Source organism: Carassius gibelio, chromosome A10 (genome assembly GCF_023724105.1).
Source record: "Carassius gibelio isolate Cgi1373 ecotype wild population from Czech Republic chromosome A10, carGib1.2-hapl.c, whole genome shotgun sequence".
Lineage (NCBI taxonomy): Eukaryota > Metazoa > Chordata > Actinopteri > Cypriniformes > Cyprinidae > Carassius > Carassius gibelio.
In genome coordinates this window covers 18,178,462-18,193,412 of record NC_068380.1, presented here as the reverse complement: position 1 = coordinate 18,193,412, position 14,951 = coordinate 18,178,462, and the positions used below count along the sequence as shown (strand labels likewise).

General features: G+C 40.8%; 1 protein-coding gene across 2 annotated transcripts in view; it reads left to right on the top strand.

Annotated features, from left to right (window-relative positions):
• Window positions 1–14,951, top strand: part of LOC128021441 (tyrosine-protein kinase transmembrane receptor ROR2) — a 69,713-nt gene that overhangs the window by 36,763 nt on the left and 17,999 nt on the right. For both annotated transcript variants that reach the window (XM_052608599.1, XM_052608600.1), the window contains exon 2: window positions 12,096–12,176. In XM_052608599.1, coding sequence (XP_052464559.1) covers window positions 12,096–12,176 — 81 coding nt within the window. The remainder of the gene's footprint in view (window positions 1–12,095; window positions 12,177–14,951) is intronic.

The window sequence follows — 14,951 nt, the reverse complement described above, 5'->3', positions numbered from 1 at the left end:
TAATGGGGAAACACAGGTGGATGGAATCACTAAATTAACACACATGAGGAAGAGAATAGACACACCTGGGAACTAATCAAACCAAACACGGAAAGACAGAAACTGGGTCACGGGCAAAAACACACTAAATGAGTCCAGGTGTGACAGTACTCCCCCCTCCCGGTAGGTGCGTCCTCGCACCGTAGAAACAACAGAGGGAGGCGTGGGTGGGAACTTGGGAGGAGGTTCCGGTGGAGGACGGACTCCCAGGAGGGGGCCAGCAGACAGGGACCACAGAAGGAGGAGCCAGGGAGGAGACGACGGAGGGAGGAGCCAGGGAGGAGACAGGAGCAGGAGGAGCCAGATGGTCCACCAGAGACCAGCCAGGACGGAGATCCAAGGTGGGGTCGACGGCGGGAGGAGCCATGGTGAAGGAAGGGTCGACGACACCAGGGGGCCGACAGGCGGAGACTGCACCGGTGGGTGAGGAGCCCAAGATGGAGCAGCACAGCCGCAGAGCCAGGGGGACGTCGAGGTTCCGGAGGGCCTAGGTGGAGCAGAAGGCTCAGGCGACCAAGGCGGAGGCGGGGTCCTGGCAGACCGCTGTGGAGCCGGAGCGACCGAGGATGGAGGTGGAACCGGAGGGAAGGAGGAGCCTGACAGAGCCAGAGGGATGGAGAGACGAGGTGGAACCGGAGGAGTGGAGTCCCGAGGCGGCGGATGGTCGACGACTGACCAAGGTGGAGCCGGAGGGACGAGGGAGCCCGGTGGAGCAGGTGGGATGACAGGCCACGGTGGAGACGAGGGAGCTAAGAGCCAAGGCGGAGCCGCTGGGTCGAAGGACCGAGGAGGAGTCCAGGGCTCGGAGGCTGGAGGCGGAGACAGGGCCTTAACGCGCCAAGGCGGAGCTGGAGACTGGCAGTCCAGCGACGAACCATCGCGCCCCGATGGCGCGGACTGAGGGTGAGCTGCGGGACTGACTGGCACCAGCAGGGATGACGAGGAACTGGCTGGTCTAGGAGGAGAGAGGCGAAGGATGGGAGGAAGGACAGGAGGATCAGGGCTGGACGGAACCAGCGGAAGTGGAGCAGAGGGACCAGCAGGTTTGGGAGGAGGTGGGAGAGGGAGGCTGGGAGGGAATACAGGAGACACAGAAGATTCAGGGCTGGGTGGAACCAGCGGAGACACAGAAGATTCAGAGCTGGGCGGAACCAGCGGAGACACAGAAGATTCAGAGCTGGGCGGAACCAGCGGAGACACAGGAAACTCAGGGCTGGGCGGAACCAGCGGAGACACAGGAAACTCAGGGCTGGGCGGAACCAGCGGAGACACAGGAAACTCAGGGCTGGGCGGAACCAGCGGAGACACAGGAAACTCAGGGCTGGGCAGAACCAGCGGAGACACAGGAAACTCAGGGCTGGGCGGAACCAGCGGAGAAACAGAAAATTCATAGCTGGATGGAACCAGCGGAGAAACAGAAAATTCATGGCTGGATGGAACCAGCGGAAATGGAGCAGAGGAAATGACTGGAGGTAGGAGTGGGAGACTGAGAGGGTATACAGGGGAATCAGGGCTGGACGGAACCAGCGGGGAAACAGGAAAATTAGGGATTACCTCCATAGACCAGTCCATCAGATCCAGAACTTGCTCCATATGACCTTCAGAGACTGTATATAGCTCACCCTCAGTCGCAGGAGTGTGGGCAGGGCTTTCCTCCACACCCTCGATCTCCACGAGGACTCCCACGATGCACGGTGTGGCCGGCTCACACATCTGGTCAGTTGCGCACTCGAGATCCGGCTCCCTGTCGGTGAATGGCTCGGGCGCTGCGGCTGCGGGGGGCTCTGGCTCCGTGCGGCGTGATGGTGGCTGGCTGGTCTCTGGGTCGGGAGTGGGACTGGCGAGATCCACTATCGGGCAGACGGTGAAAGGTGAGCCATTTCTCGCCAGAGTCCACTCCACGAATGCGGCAAAATCCTCTCGAGGACCATCTTCGGACGACAACGCTCTGCATTTGGAGTTCAGGCTGGTGTTGTAGAAGGTGCAGAGCGCGTCGTCCGGGTAGCTGGTGGCATTAGCTAATAGAAGAAACTGTCTGGTATGGTCCTCGAGAGAACGTCCTTCCTGCTTCAGCAGGAGGATGAGGAATTCGGGACGATAGAGGGGATCCATAGAAACTAAGAAAAGAAAAGACTGTGAAAAAACGAAAGCAAAATGGAGGGAAAGACACGCGGTTTTAAACTTTCTTTTTGGGTCGGGTCTTCTGTCACGGTCTTACGCTGCCTGAAGGAATACGGAGTCGAGGATAAACGGAATAAGGCTTTTAATATATCCAACACAGGGGATATCCAACATGGAGCACAGAGGTAGACACACGTAAGTAGCAAGTGAAGTCACAAGTGAGGAGACCCGACAAAACAGAACTGAAAAGACAAGGCTTATGTACAAAAGATAATGGGGAAACACAGGTGGATGGAATCACTAAATTAACACACATGAGGAAGAGAATAGACACACCTGGGAACTAATCAAACCAAACACGGAAAGACAGAAACTGGGTCACGGGCAAAAACACACTAAATGAGTCCAGGTGTGACAGACAGAATGACAGCCCTGGAGACTTCTCAATTATGAGATGGGATCAAGCAAATTTACTCTCAGCGTAGGATACAGCATCTGAAATTTTACTGTGTGGGTAGGCAAGTTGGCGGCCTAAAACGTGGGCGGACATTATGCAAATGTGTTACTTCGTGACATAACCAAATAAGATTAAAATTCCTGACTAGTCGTTGACGATATATCGCCAAGACCGATATATCGGCCGATACTTGGCATTTTTTCAAATATCAGCATATGTCGATACGTTTTTCTGCTTGGCCGAAGTTTTCGAGGTGTGACTTTTATTTTGACGGTGTGTTATTTCACAAACCTTGCAAACTTTGACAAAGTTTTCATTGTGATCACTTTAACACTATTCTCCTCATTTTTAGTAATGACCTATAACACTTTATACATTTAATATTATGACTACCAGCATTCCTGTAAATAAACATAGTGCCCAGAGGGAGTTTATGTCCATGGAGAGAGCTGTTATTATCCCATCATTTGTATGGAAGATCTGAGCAAAGCTCATATGCTGCCATGTAATTACACTTTTGTCCTGAAAAATACACTACTCTCATGGAATCTGATCTCTCCTCTAGTCCAAGCTGGAGTTATGACATTGCACAAGTACAGCTCAGTTACACACCCACTAATGCACTCATGTATATTGTCTTCCATTTTTGCTGCATTTACAGACTTAAGTGAGTTGCCATAAGTTGTGCACCTGGTTAACTGTATTTTAGGGTAAATCCTAAATAATTGTCAACTATTTTATTTGTAACTGTCATGAGATTGTGTTCATCATTTAAAGGTTGGATGGATATAAATAATTTTAAAGATGGACAGATGGATGTGAATTGGATTGATATGACTAATACTAAAAGGTTAGTGGGATAGATATGAGTCATTTTATGGATAGATTGATATTAATAATTTTAAAGCAGTATGGATAGATTGCTACAGATTTAGATATCATTATTTTTATTGATTTTTTATTTTTTGGTAATGAGTAAAATAGAATTATATTTACAATTGCCTATTACTCTAAACTTGTCGTTTTAATAAACATTTTCACTAAGTTCATAACAATGCTTTTTTCTGTGAGGAACACATCTGCTTTAGAGTCTGGTTAAAACATCTTGCTGCCCATGCTTTGTATTAAAAAGCTTGGTGAATGGAAACATCTCTCCTAAAATGACATCTGTTTCCATGTAAATATTTTTGGCACCTGCCTTCAATATGAAGGTTATTAAATTGTTATCCTCTTGTTGAATTGATTTAAAGATCAAAATTGCCTTTGTTGGAGCAGCATTACGTTTTATGTCAGATTTGGACATTGTACATCTGGAAGGGTCTCCTCAGATTCTCTAAGTGCTGAAGGCCTTGGATGGTCTGAACTGCAAACAAATGTTTGCTCTTCCCAGCTCTTTTGAAGACGGTTTCCAAAGGCCAGGCCAACACTGAATTTACTGTGATGGTGGTCCTCAATTTCTTGCATTAAAAACAGATTTGATCAATTGATTTATAGAAACCCTTTTGTGAACACTACTGTAGGGCAAATCATTTAAAATTATTTCTGGACCACTGACCACTCTAAATACTACAAAATGTCCCAGGTTGCTACCCGGCATGTATATGGTGGAATATATTGTGTTTTTGGTTCATTCGGTTTTTGGTTCAAGGCCATTGGGAATTCGCCGATTAGCTGATTACAAGCTGGTGATGGTGTATAAAAGAAAACTGAAGATATGGTAAAGTCAGTTCAGTTCACTACACAACCTCATCATTCTAGAAACATCCGCTATAGCATGATGATGTTTGAAGGTTGTATATAGTTATTGTTTTCTAGAGTATACTGATTATGTGACCCTACGCAGAACAAGCAGTTTAGAAGATGACCAGATTTAGTGACGAGATGTGCATGATCATATCGTTTGATATATTGCCCAGCCCTATTTGGATGATGTTGTGTTGAGCTTTAATAAATTGACACCATTGGTGGCTTTTTATGTTAGATGCCGATTTAGAACAGAGCAAGATTTGATGTTCTTTAGAGCTATTGGAACAAGTGAATTCCAAACTAATGAGCCACTGCTGACCTAACTAACCATACCAACAGCTGTTCTGTAACTGGATCTAAGGAAACTTGTTTTGGGTTTTTATTCTCTAAAAGAGTCATAAAGTGAGGAAACAAACTGTTCAGGAATGCATTGCTTATGTGGCCTGTGCTTGTCAAGAACCAGCAGGAGCGGTTTTTCTTGCTTTTCACCTCATGCTAAGTACATCTGCAGATGTGCTGGTGAACCAGGTCTGGAAGTGGATCATCTCAGTGGCTTTTAACAAGACCAGAACCAATGATTAATTGACTGAACGAATGATCAAGCCAGGAATGTGTCCAGTCAGACCCAACTACTGAAAGCTAACATAGTTTCTCAAATATGTGCTGGATGGTATCCGATTACAAACCCGATTACAAAAAGTCGGGACACTGTACAAAGTGTGAATAAAAACAGAATGCAATGATGTGCAAGTTAAATAATTTCAATATTTTATTCAGAATACAACATAGATGACATATCAAATGTTTAAACTGAGAAAATGTAACATTTTAAGAGGAAAAAAGTTGATTTATAAATTTCATGACATCAACACATCTCAAAGAAGTTGGGACAAGGCCATGTTTAGCACTGTGTGGCATCCCCTCTTCCTTTTATAACAGTCTGCAAACGTCTGGGGACTGAGGAGACAAGTTGCTCAAGTTTAGGAATAGGAATGTTGTCCCATTCTTGTCTAATACAGGCTTCTAGTTGCTCAACTGTCTTAGGTATTTGTCGCATCTTCCTCTTTATGATGCACCAAATGTTATCTATGGGTGAAAGATCTGGACTGCAGGCTGGCCATTTCAGTACCCAGATCCTCCTTCTACGCTGCCATGATGTTGTAATTGATGCAGTATGTGGTCTGACATTGTCATATTGGAAAATGCAAGGTCTTCCCTGAAAGAGACGACGTCTGGATGAGAGCATATGTTGTTCTAGAACTTGGAAATACATTTCAGCATTGATGGTGTCTTTCCAGATGTGTAAGATGCCCATGCCACACACACTCATGCAACCCCATACCATCAGAGATACAGGCTTCTGAACTGAGCGCTGATAACAACTTGGGTTGTCCTTGTCCTCTTTAGTCCAGATGACGTAGTGTCCCAGTTTTCCAAAAAGAACTTCAAATTTTGATTTGTCTGACCACAGAACAGTTTTCCTCTTTGCCACGGACCATTTTAATTGAGCCTTGGCCCAGAGAAAACGCGCTTCAAGATCATGTTTAGATATGGCTTCTTTTTTGACCTAAAGAGTTTTAGCCGGCAACAGTCAATGGCACGGTGGATTGTGTTCACAGACAATGTTTTCTGGAAGTATTCCTGAGCCCATGTTGTGATTTCCATTACAGTATCATTCCTGTATGTGATGCAGTGCCGTCTAAGGGCCTGTAGATCACAGTCATCCAGTATGGTTTTCAGGCCTTGACCCTTAAGCACAGAGATTGTTCCAGATTCTCTGAATCTTTGGATGATATTATGCACTGTAGATAATGATAACTTCAAACTCTTTGCAGTTTTTCTCTGAGAAACTCCTTTCTGATATTGCTCCACTATTTTTCATCGCAGCATTGGGGGAATTGGTGATCCTCTGCCCATCTTGACTTCTGAGAGACACTGCCACTCTGAGAGGCTCTTTTTATACCCAATCATGTTGCCAATTGACCTAATAAGTTGTAAATTGGTCCTCCAGCTGTTCCTTATGTTCATTTAACTTTTCCGGCCTCTTATTGCTACCTGTCCCAACTTTTTTGGAACACGTAGCTCTCATGAAATCCAAAATGAGCCAATATTTGGCACGACATTTCAAAATGTCTAACTTTCAACATTTGATATGTTATCTATATTCTAATGTGAAATGAAATATACGTTTGAGATTTGTAAATTATTCAATTCCTTATTTACTCACAATTTGTAGAGTGTCCCAACATTTTTGGAATTGGGTTTTATATGTAATCTGGTTTATTTAGTCAGATAACACTAAAGTACTTGTAATTAGATTACGAGTATTTTAAAATGTAATGTAATCAGACAACAGTTACTTTTTTATTGATTACGTGATTATTATTCACATAAATTATTTTAATTTTAAATTATCGTTTACATTTTCTAACTTTCTAAACCTTTCTAAAACAGCCTACCACTACCACAGAAAGTCTTCTGTTATGTAGACGTTCACACAAAGACAGGTCACTAGTCTGATGGTTATACTAAAAATTGAGCGGCCATGCAGCATTTTAGCACTGGATTTACAAAAATCATTTAATGCACTTCATGATGTTAATAACAAATAGAATATTTTTCTTTCTCTCTGTGGTACAAGATTGTCCTGTTTAAATCAATGTGATTAAATGAGTTGTCAGAAGTAATCTAAAAGTAATCAAATTACCTAAAATGTGTTATTGATTATTTGACTAACTTTTGTCATGTAATTTGGAATCAGTGACTATAATTTGTAAGTAATCTACCCAGCACTGGTCAGGGCCTAAACAAAACATCTCATTCGTGGAAGAGAATGCAATGTTCTTCTCAGTTTACTTCTTGGGAAGCTACAATTTATCTAAATGGGCTCTTAGCGGTGTTGTTCTTGCCAACAAGTTCAGCTTCTCCGAAGCTTCTCCCCTTTATCCCTCTACTTTTATTGGCAACCAGTTCCATACTAAACGGTTCTCCAGAGGACGAGATGTAGTGTTAACAAGCTTCTACATTCTCAGTCTGGCTGAGGTTGTGCTGCCCCCGTCCTGGAGCCGGATTCTCCCCCGGGGGGTGGCTTGACGTACTGCAGTCGCCTCTTCAGGAGCGCTCCAAGTGGCCTGCTTGCAGACAGTTGCCAGGCGAGAAACTCACTGAAAAAGGAGAATCCGCAGTGAAAGATGGTGATTCAGAGGCTTGAGTGCTCACAGGCACCCTGAGCCAAAATAATTAATCAGGGTCTTTTCCCAGGTCTCCACACTGGCTCTTTTGTTGGCCACCCTCCAGTGTGGTGGCAGCAGCCTGCTGATTACTGCTGTGGCCTGATAACACCAGGGTTGCAGAGTCAGTCCTAAGTAGAGCTGACTTGGAAACTGATAAGACACACGATCATAGACGCTACAAGAAATTACAGAAGGAAAAAAATGCATTTACAAACAGGACTCCCAGTGCAGAACTCCTGTCAAGAACAAAATATGTTAAAGTATGTCAAAACTTTTCAAGAACATTCTTACAAAGTTCTTAGAATCTGGCCTTTAATATAGGTGTCTAAAGTGGCATATCGTATTTAGTAGCATGATTGTTGTAGCATACAGTATTGTTCAAAATAATAGCAGTACAATGTGACTAACCAGAATAATCAAGGTTTTTAGTATATTTTTTATTGCTACGTGGCAAACAAGTTACCAGTAGGTTCAGTAGATTCTCAGAAAACAAATGAGACCCAGCATTCATGATATGCACGCTCTTAAGGCTGTGCAATTGGGCAATTAGTTGAAAGGGGTGTGTTCAAAAAAATAGCAGTGTCTACCTTTGACTGTACAAACTCAAAACTATTTTGTACAAACATTTTTTTTTTCTGGGAGTTAGCAATCCTGTGAATCACTAAACTAATATTTAGTTGTATGACCACAGTTTTTTAAAACTACTTGACATCTGTGTGGCATGGAGTCAACCAACTTGTGGCACCTCTCAGCTGTTATTCCACTCCATGATTCTTTAACAACATTCCACAATTCATTCACATTTCTTGGTTTTGCTTCAGAAACAGCATTTTTGATATCACCCCACAAGTTCTCAATTGGATTAAGGTCTGGAGATTGGGCTGGCCACTCCATAACATTAATTTTGTTGGTTTGGAACCAAGACTTTGCCCGTTTACTAGTGTGTTTTGGGTCATTGTCTTGTTGAAACAACCATTTCAAGGGCATGTCCTCTTCAGCATAGGGCAACATGACCTCTTCAAGTATTTTAACATATGCAAACTGATCCATGAACCCTGGTATGCGATAAATAGGCCCAACACCATAGTAGGAGAAACATGCCCATATCATGATGCTTGCACCTCCATGCTTCACTGTCTTCACTGTGTACTGTGGCTTGAATTCAGAGTTTGGGGGTCGTCTCACAAACTGCCTGTGGCCCTTGGACCCAAAAAGAACAATTTTACTCTCATCAGTCCACAAAATGTTCCTCCATTTCTCTTTAGGCCAGTTGATGTGTTCTTTGGCAAATTGTAACCTCTTCTGCACATGCCTTTTTTTTTAACAGAGGGACTTTGCGGGGGATTCTTGAAAATAGATTAGCTTCACACAGACGTCTTCTAACTGTCACAGTACTTACAGGTAACTCCAGACTGTCTTTGATCATCCTGGAGGTGATCATTGGCTGAGCCTTTGCCATTCTGGTTATTCTTCTATCCATTTTGATGGTTGTCTTCCGTTTTCTTCCACGTCTCTCTGGTTTTGCTCTCCATTTTAAGGCATTGGATTTTCCCCTCTCTAATCAACTTTTTAATCAAAGTACGCTGTTCTTCTGAACAATGTCTTGAACGACCCATTTTCCTCAGCTTTCAAATGCATGTTCAACAAGTGTTGGCTTCATCCTTAAATAGGGGCCACCTGATTCACACCTGTTTCTTCACAAAATTGATGACCTCAGTGATTGAATGCCACACTGCTATTTTTTTGAACACACCCCTTTCAACTAATTCAACTAATTGCCCAATTGCACAGCCTTAAGAGCGTGCATATCATGAATGCTGGGTCTCATTTGTTTTCTGAGAATCTACTGAACCTACTGGTAACTTGTTTGCCACGTAGCAATAAAAAAATATACGAAAAACCTTGATTATTCTGGTTAGTCACATTGTACTGCTATTATTTTGAACAATACTGTATGTGCTACATGTGATGTTGAGCAGCTCTTCACGCCATTAGAAAATAACAAATTTAAACAAGTGATTATGATCCGCTTGGTCTTTATTAGTCACGTCGATGTCCTCATTTTCCAGACAAATAGCATAGCCTTTTAAATGCTCACACAATTCCTTGCTAAAGTCAGTCTGCTTTCTAGCTTTGTTTTGCGTTTGGCTTTTCCGAGACCAGAAATCCTTTTGCACGTGAATTGAGAGCAGAAACACCTTTTTATAGTTCAGAGGTGCTAAACTACATGTGTTTTTAATTTCATTTATTTATTTTATTAAACACTACAATAATTGTAGTGCTACAGATGGGCCCTGTCTTTCTGCATAATCTACTGAATTTTCCTGCACAATTCTGCTTCATTGTTTGTATTGACCGAAGACTTATTCATGCCAAGAACAATAACTCTATCAGTGTCCAGTCCACACCAATGGATGATAACGTTGTTTATTATAACCATGCACTGCCGCTCTAAATGCTTGAGCGGATTCTGATTGGGTGTAAATGTTTTTTATCATTCATCAGCTGAAAGAAAATGGGTCTAATATTGATTCCAACAACATTCTTCCATGTTGAAATCATGGTGCAACTTTTCTGTTCTCATAGAATTAGTGATTATTAAAACTTAATAGTTATTGCTATAGTTATAGTCTTTTACAGTCCTAAAATAACTGTTTGCACAGTGTTGTAATTTGAAAAATAGAAGAATCATTTGCGTCCCCAAAAGAGTCTTTCAGGGAACAGTTATTAAAAGAACCAATTTTAAGCATTTTTTGTGCAATGGAAAGATTGTATGGATGTGAAAGTTCCTTCATGGATCCACTGAATCCATTCCATCCATTAGTTATTTTTTATGGAGTAACACATTATTGTAATGCATTGCTTTTAAAAGTAACTTTCCCCAACACTGGGTGCTGATTCCATTAATACTCCGCCAGTGGACTCGTGTAAAATGTGTGTAATCACAAAGCATCCTCTGCTTCTCGGTCATGTGACTCGTGCCTTTGGATTGTGCGTTAGTTTCAGGCACTGGAATGTTTAAGATATTTCATAATGTTAAATAAACTTCTCAACCACCAGAGAAATGTGTCTGTAACCCTAGTGTATATGTCAGCCGTGCCAGCTCTGAAACACACCATCTGTGTGTGTTATGGCAGATAATTCTTCAACGGCAGCACAACATAAACTGAGTTTGTGCTAAAGAACCACAGTTTGATCAGGAGAGTCACCAACTTCATCAAGATCCTCCTAATCTTTGCAGTTCTTTGTTGTTTTAGCACAGAAGAATGCTAAATAGTCCATTTATATTTTGCGTAAATAGTTGTCCTTGGAGGTGCAATCTGATATGTGTTATAGAATAATAATCTGTATATACATTTCATATATACGTATTTCAGTAAGTTTGGGGTAGAACGAGCCATCTGATGTCTTCCATGTGGTGTGTTTGTTAGGACTGTGTGGATGAGTCCTAATCACTCACTAATGCTTCAGCTGGCAGCGTGTTATGGAATATTACTTTGTAATTATGTGGGAGACCTGGCCCAGCTGTTTATAGCATCTCAAATGTGGTTTTCAAATGCACATTCCAAACTTAATTTCATTTGGGGATAATATGCCTAAAAACTATTTAATTTATTGGAACCGATGAAACAAAGAAATAATTGCAACATCATATTAAGCGAGCATAAATTATGCCCCGAATGTAATGGTTCTCACGCTGTTTTGAGTCTCAGAAGGAAATCATTCCACACTGTTAAACAAGAATGTAATTTGCCTTTAACCGCATACAGTGAGCTTCTTAATCGCCAGCCCCGTTTCCATCTAATGATCCTATCAAAACTGTGATTAACTCAATTTAGGGTGTTTATGGTGCATCTCAGAAACCACACTGTCAACAGTAGTGATCTTCAGACAAGTGTCTTATGAGAGATCCAATGCTCTTTTTGGATCAGATGAAGGATGCACTGTTTTAGCCGGCTGAAGTTGCTTTTATCTTGCATCATAAATAATGGCAATTTTCAAGAGAGAGCCCTTTGTCTCAGTGTAATATTTTCTTTCTTATTTTGCTGTTTGTGCAAAACAGTATCATTTCAAAATAGAAAAAAAAATCTAGTTCAAAAATGCACATGGCAACAAATTAGAAAAATGTATTCATTTTGGTTTCATTTGTGAAATATTTATTTTCAGCCCTTTTTTTCAGGTTATCTCACATTGATTCCCCACAGGGACTTTTGATATAAAATATCTAATTAACATATTAACTATGTTAGAAAAGGTATATTAAAGTCAGTGTTTCTATAAATGAACTGTTTAACCTGTGTTTGAATGTTAATATTGGTTTACTGCTGCTGTTGTGCTGTTGTACTGCTGCTGTGATCATTTTTACAAGTTATTTCTACTTTTACTGATGTAAGGTTCAAGTATTTTATTGCGCTGAAGAACCTGGCAGAATAATTTGATTCGAGAACTTGCTTGTCTTTACTAATGCCGTACTAACAGTCTCCTCTCTGTTGGTGCAGGGGCTGACGTGAATCTGTCGGAGTCTGGAGAGATCGAGGCTCTAGCTGAGGCCCAGAGCGGAGGACTTCCAACAGCTGAAGGTAAAGGAACACAAGGCATTATTAAACTCAATCCAGAACGCATCATCCTAAAGCTGTGTGTTCATATCAGCATGAAAAAACACTGTGTAATTATTATGCAGTTTAAAGGAGTAGTTCACTTCCAGAATAAACATTTCCTGATCATTTACTCACCTCCATGTCATCCAAGATGTTCATGTCTTCAGTTTTAAAGAAATTCCAGGGTTTTTCTCCATGTAATGGACTTGGGGACCTACGGTCTGGAGGTCCATATTGTAGTTTCAGTGCACCTTCGAAGGGCTCCACAAGACCATTATATGTGACCCTGGAGCACAAAAGCAGTCTTAAGTCTCTGGGGTGTATTTGTAGCAATAGCCATAAAAACATTGTATGCGTCAAGATTATCGATTTTTCTTCTGTGCCAAAAGTCATTAGGATATTAAGTAAAGATCATGTTCAATGAAGATATTTTTGTAAATGTCCTACTGTTAATATATCAATACTTATTTTTTTATTAGTAATATGCATTTCCTAAGAATTAATTTGGACAAAATATAAGACGATTTTCTTTATTTCGATTTTTTGCAGTTTTATCTCGGCCAGATATTGTCAGATCCTAATAAACCATACATCAATTGGAAGCTTATTTATTTAGCTTTCAAATGATCTATAAATAAAAAATAAAAAAATGACACTTAAGACACTTTTTTTGTGGTACAGGGTCACAAATGGAGAAAAAACCTGGAATTTCTTTGCAACTGAAGACACCAACTTCGAAAAGAAAAAGTTCCATCAAAAATGTAAACTCTTGTTGTTGTTTTTTTTTTTTTTTTTTTTTTCGCTGATGTTTAATTTCAGTATTTTAGCTGCATGTTAAACATGAAATATGTTCTTTTTGGCTTTCAAGGTCCATTCAGACCAATAACTGGAACTATAGCAGTAACTATATTAAAAAGAACAATGGACAATAACATTGTTTATCATAAGTGTGCACTGTCATCTGCTGCTTTATATGCTGAAGAAGGATGGATTCTGATTGACTGCCAATGTTGCCAATTTTGTCATTAATCATACTGTAAATTATATAGATATTTTTATATAAGTTGTGGTTACACTTCATTTTAAGAAACGGTTCGATTTAAGGACCAATTTTCATATAAATAAAATGTAGGGATTGTTGTAAATAAACAAATTAAAAAATGGTAAGGTTTTAGAAGAAAATAGTATTTCAGTTTTGCTTAACTGAATGTGCTTCTTTCTCTTCTTCATAATTATGTGAGAAATTTACTAGCAATTTCTGAGTGAAAACGCTTTCAAACCAAATCCTGCACCAAATTATTTTCAGTGCAGTTAGAAGAAACCATTCTGAAAGTGATTCCATTGAAATCCTCCCTCCGTGTCATTATTGTTATAGTTTTGGGTTAAATTTTCCTATTCTCATAGGACTAGAACCATTAAAGTTTACAGTTTGCGCTGTCATCCCTGATGTGAACGCTCCTGTATTTTGGCATTCTTAGCTTGCATGCTGAGCTGAAGATGGGCTGTCGTGTTCAGTTACGATACACATGAGAAACAATAGTGAAGCAAAACAAATCAATGAATGACTGCATGATGAGGTCTGGATCATGAAATGTGGCCTGCTGTGTCTGTCAGGAGTGCGTCTGCTTTTCTGCTTGCAGTGTGCATAAATCAAGAGTTTGAGGAAAAGCCACCACTTTTGCTCTGGCAGGCCTGTTTAATAGCAGCTCTGAATACGAGCGCTGCAGAGACTATTTGTGTTGGCCACGGGACCAAGGGGTCTGGGGACGACAGGAAGCCTAATAGTTTTCAGGAGAGTGAATGAACGTATAAAGAGCAGTGTTTCTAAACCATGTGTTACTCATATGAACTTGAAGCGAGAGAAAAGCTCACAGTGACTGCGAATCATGTTAGTAAACCAAATGTAGTGTAAACAGTTGGAAATGAATTCATTTATCTAACCAGGTGCATAAATCGAGGTTGCATATTCAAAACCAGTTGTGACAGTCAACTGTGTAGTGTTAAGCTAGTTAGCTTCACCCACGAGAAATCTTGTTCAGGTCAGTCACGTTCCATTTAAAGAGCATCAAAACATTTAGCGTTTTGTGATTTTTAAAATGGGCAAAATTTCTCAAAAACAACAGAAAACACATTGCTCTCAGCAAATCAACATTGCAACTTAAATTTGAAATATTCCAATACATCAACTCTGACTCCCCTTATGAAAAAGTTCACTTAATTGTATTGAATGTGAAGTGTACTTCAAATCTTAAAAGTATATATAAAAAAAGTACTTGCAGATAATATTTATGAAATAAAAGGCCACTTAAGTGTTCTTAGAGACACTTTCATAACTGTCTCTGAACACACTTAAAGGTTTAGTTCACCGAAATATTAAATTGTTATTAATAACTCACCCTCATGTCGTTCCAAACCCGTGAGACCTCAGTTCATCTTCAGAACACAGTTTAAGATATTTTATTAGATTTAGTCCGAGAGCTCTCAGTCCCTCCATTGAAGCTGTGTGCACGGTATACTGTCCATGTCCAGAAAGGTAAGAAAACCGGATATCACAAACTGCTGAGTTTGAAATCTGTCACAACAGACACGAAAGAGAAGACTGATGAATAAAGTCGTAGTTTTTGCTATTTTTGGACCATAATGTATTTTCGATGCTTCAAAATATTCTAACTGACCCTCTGATGTCACATGGACTACTTTGATGATGTTTTTATTACCTTGTTTTTATTACCTGTGGACATGGACAGTAGACCGTAC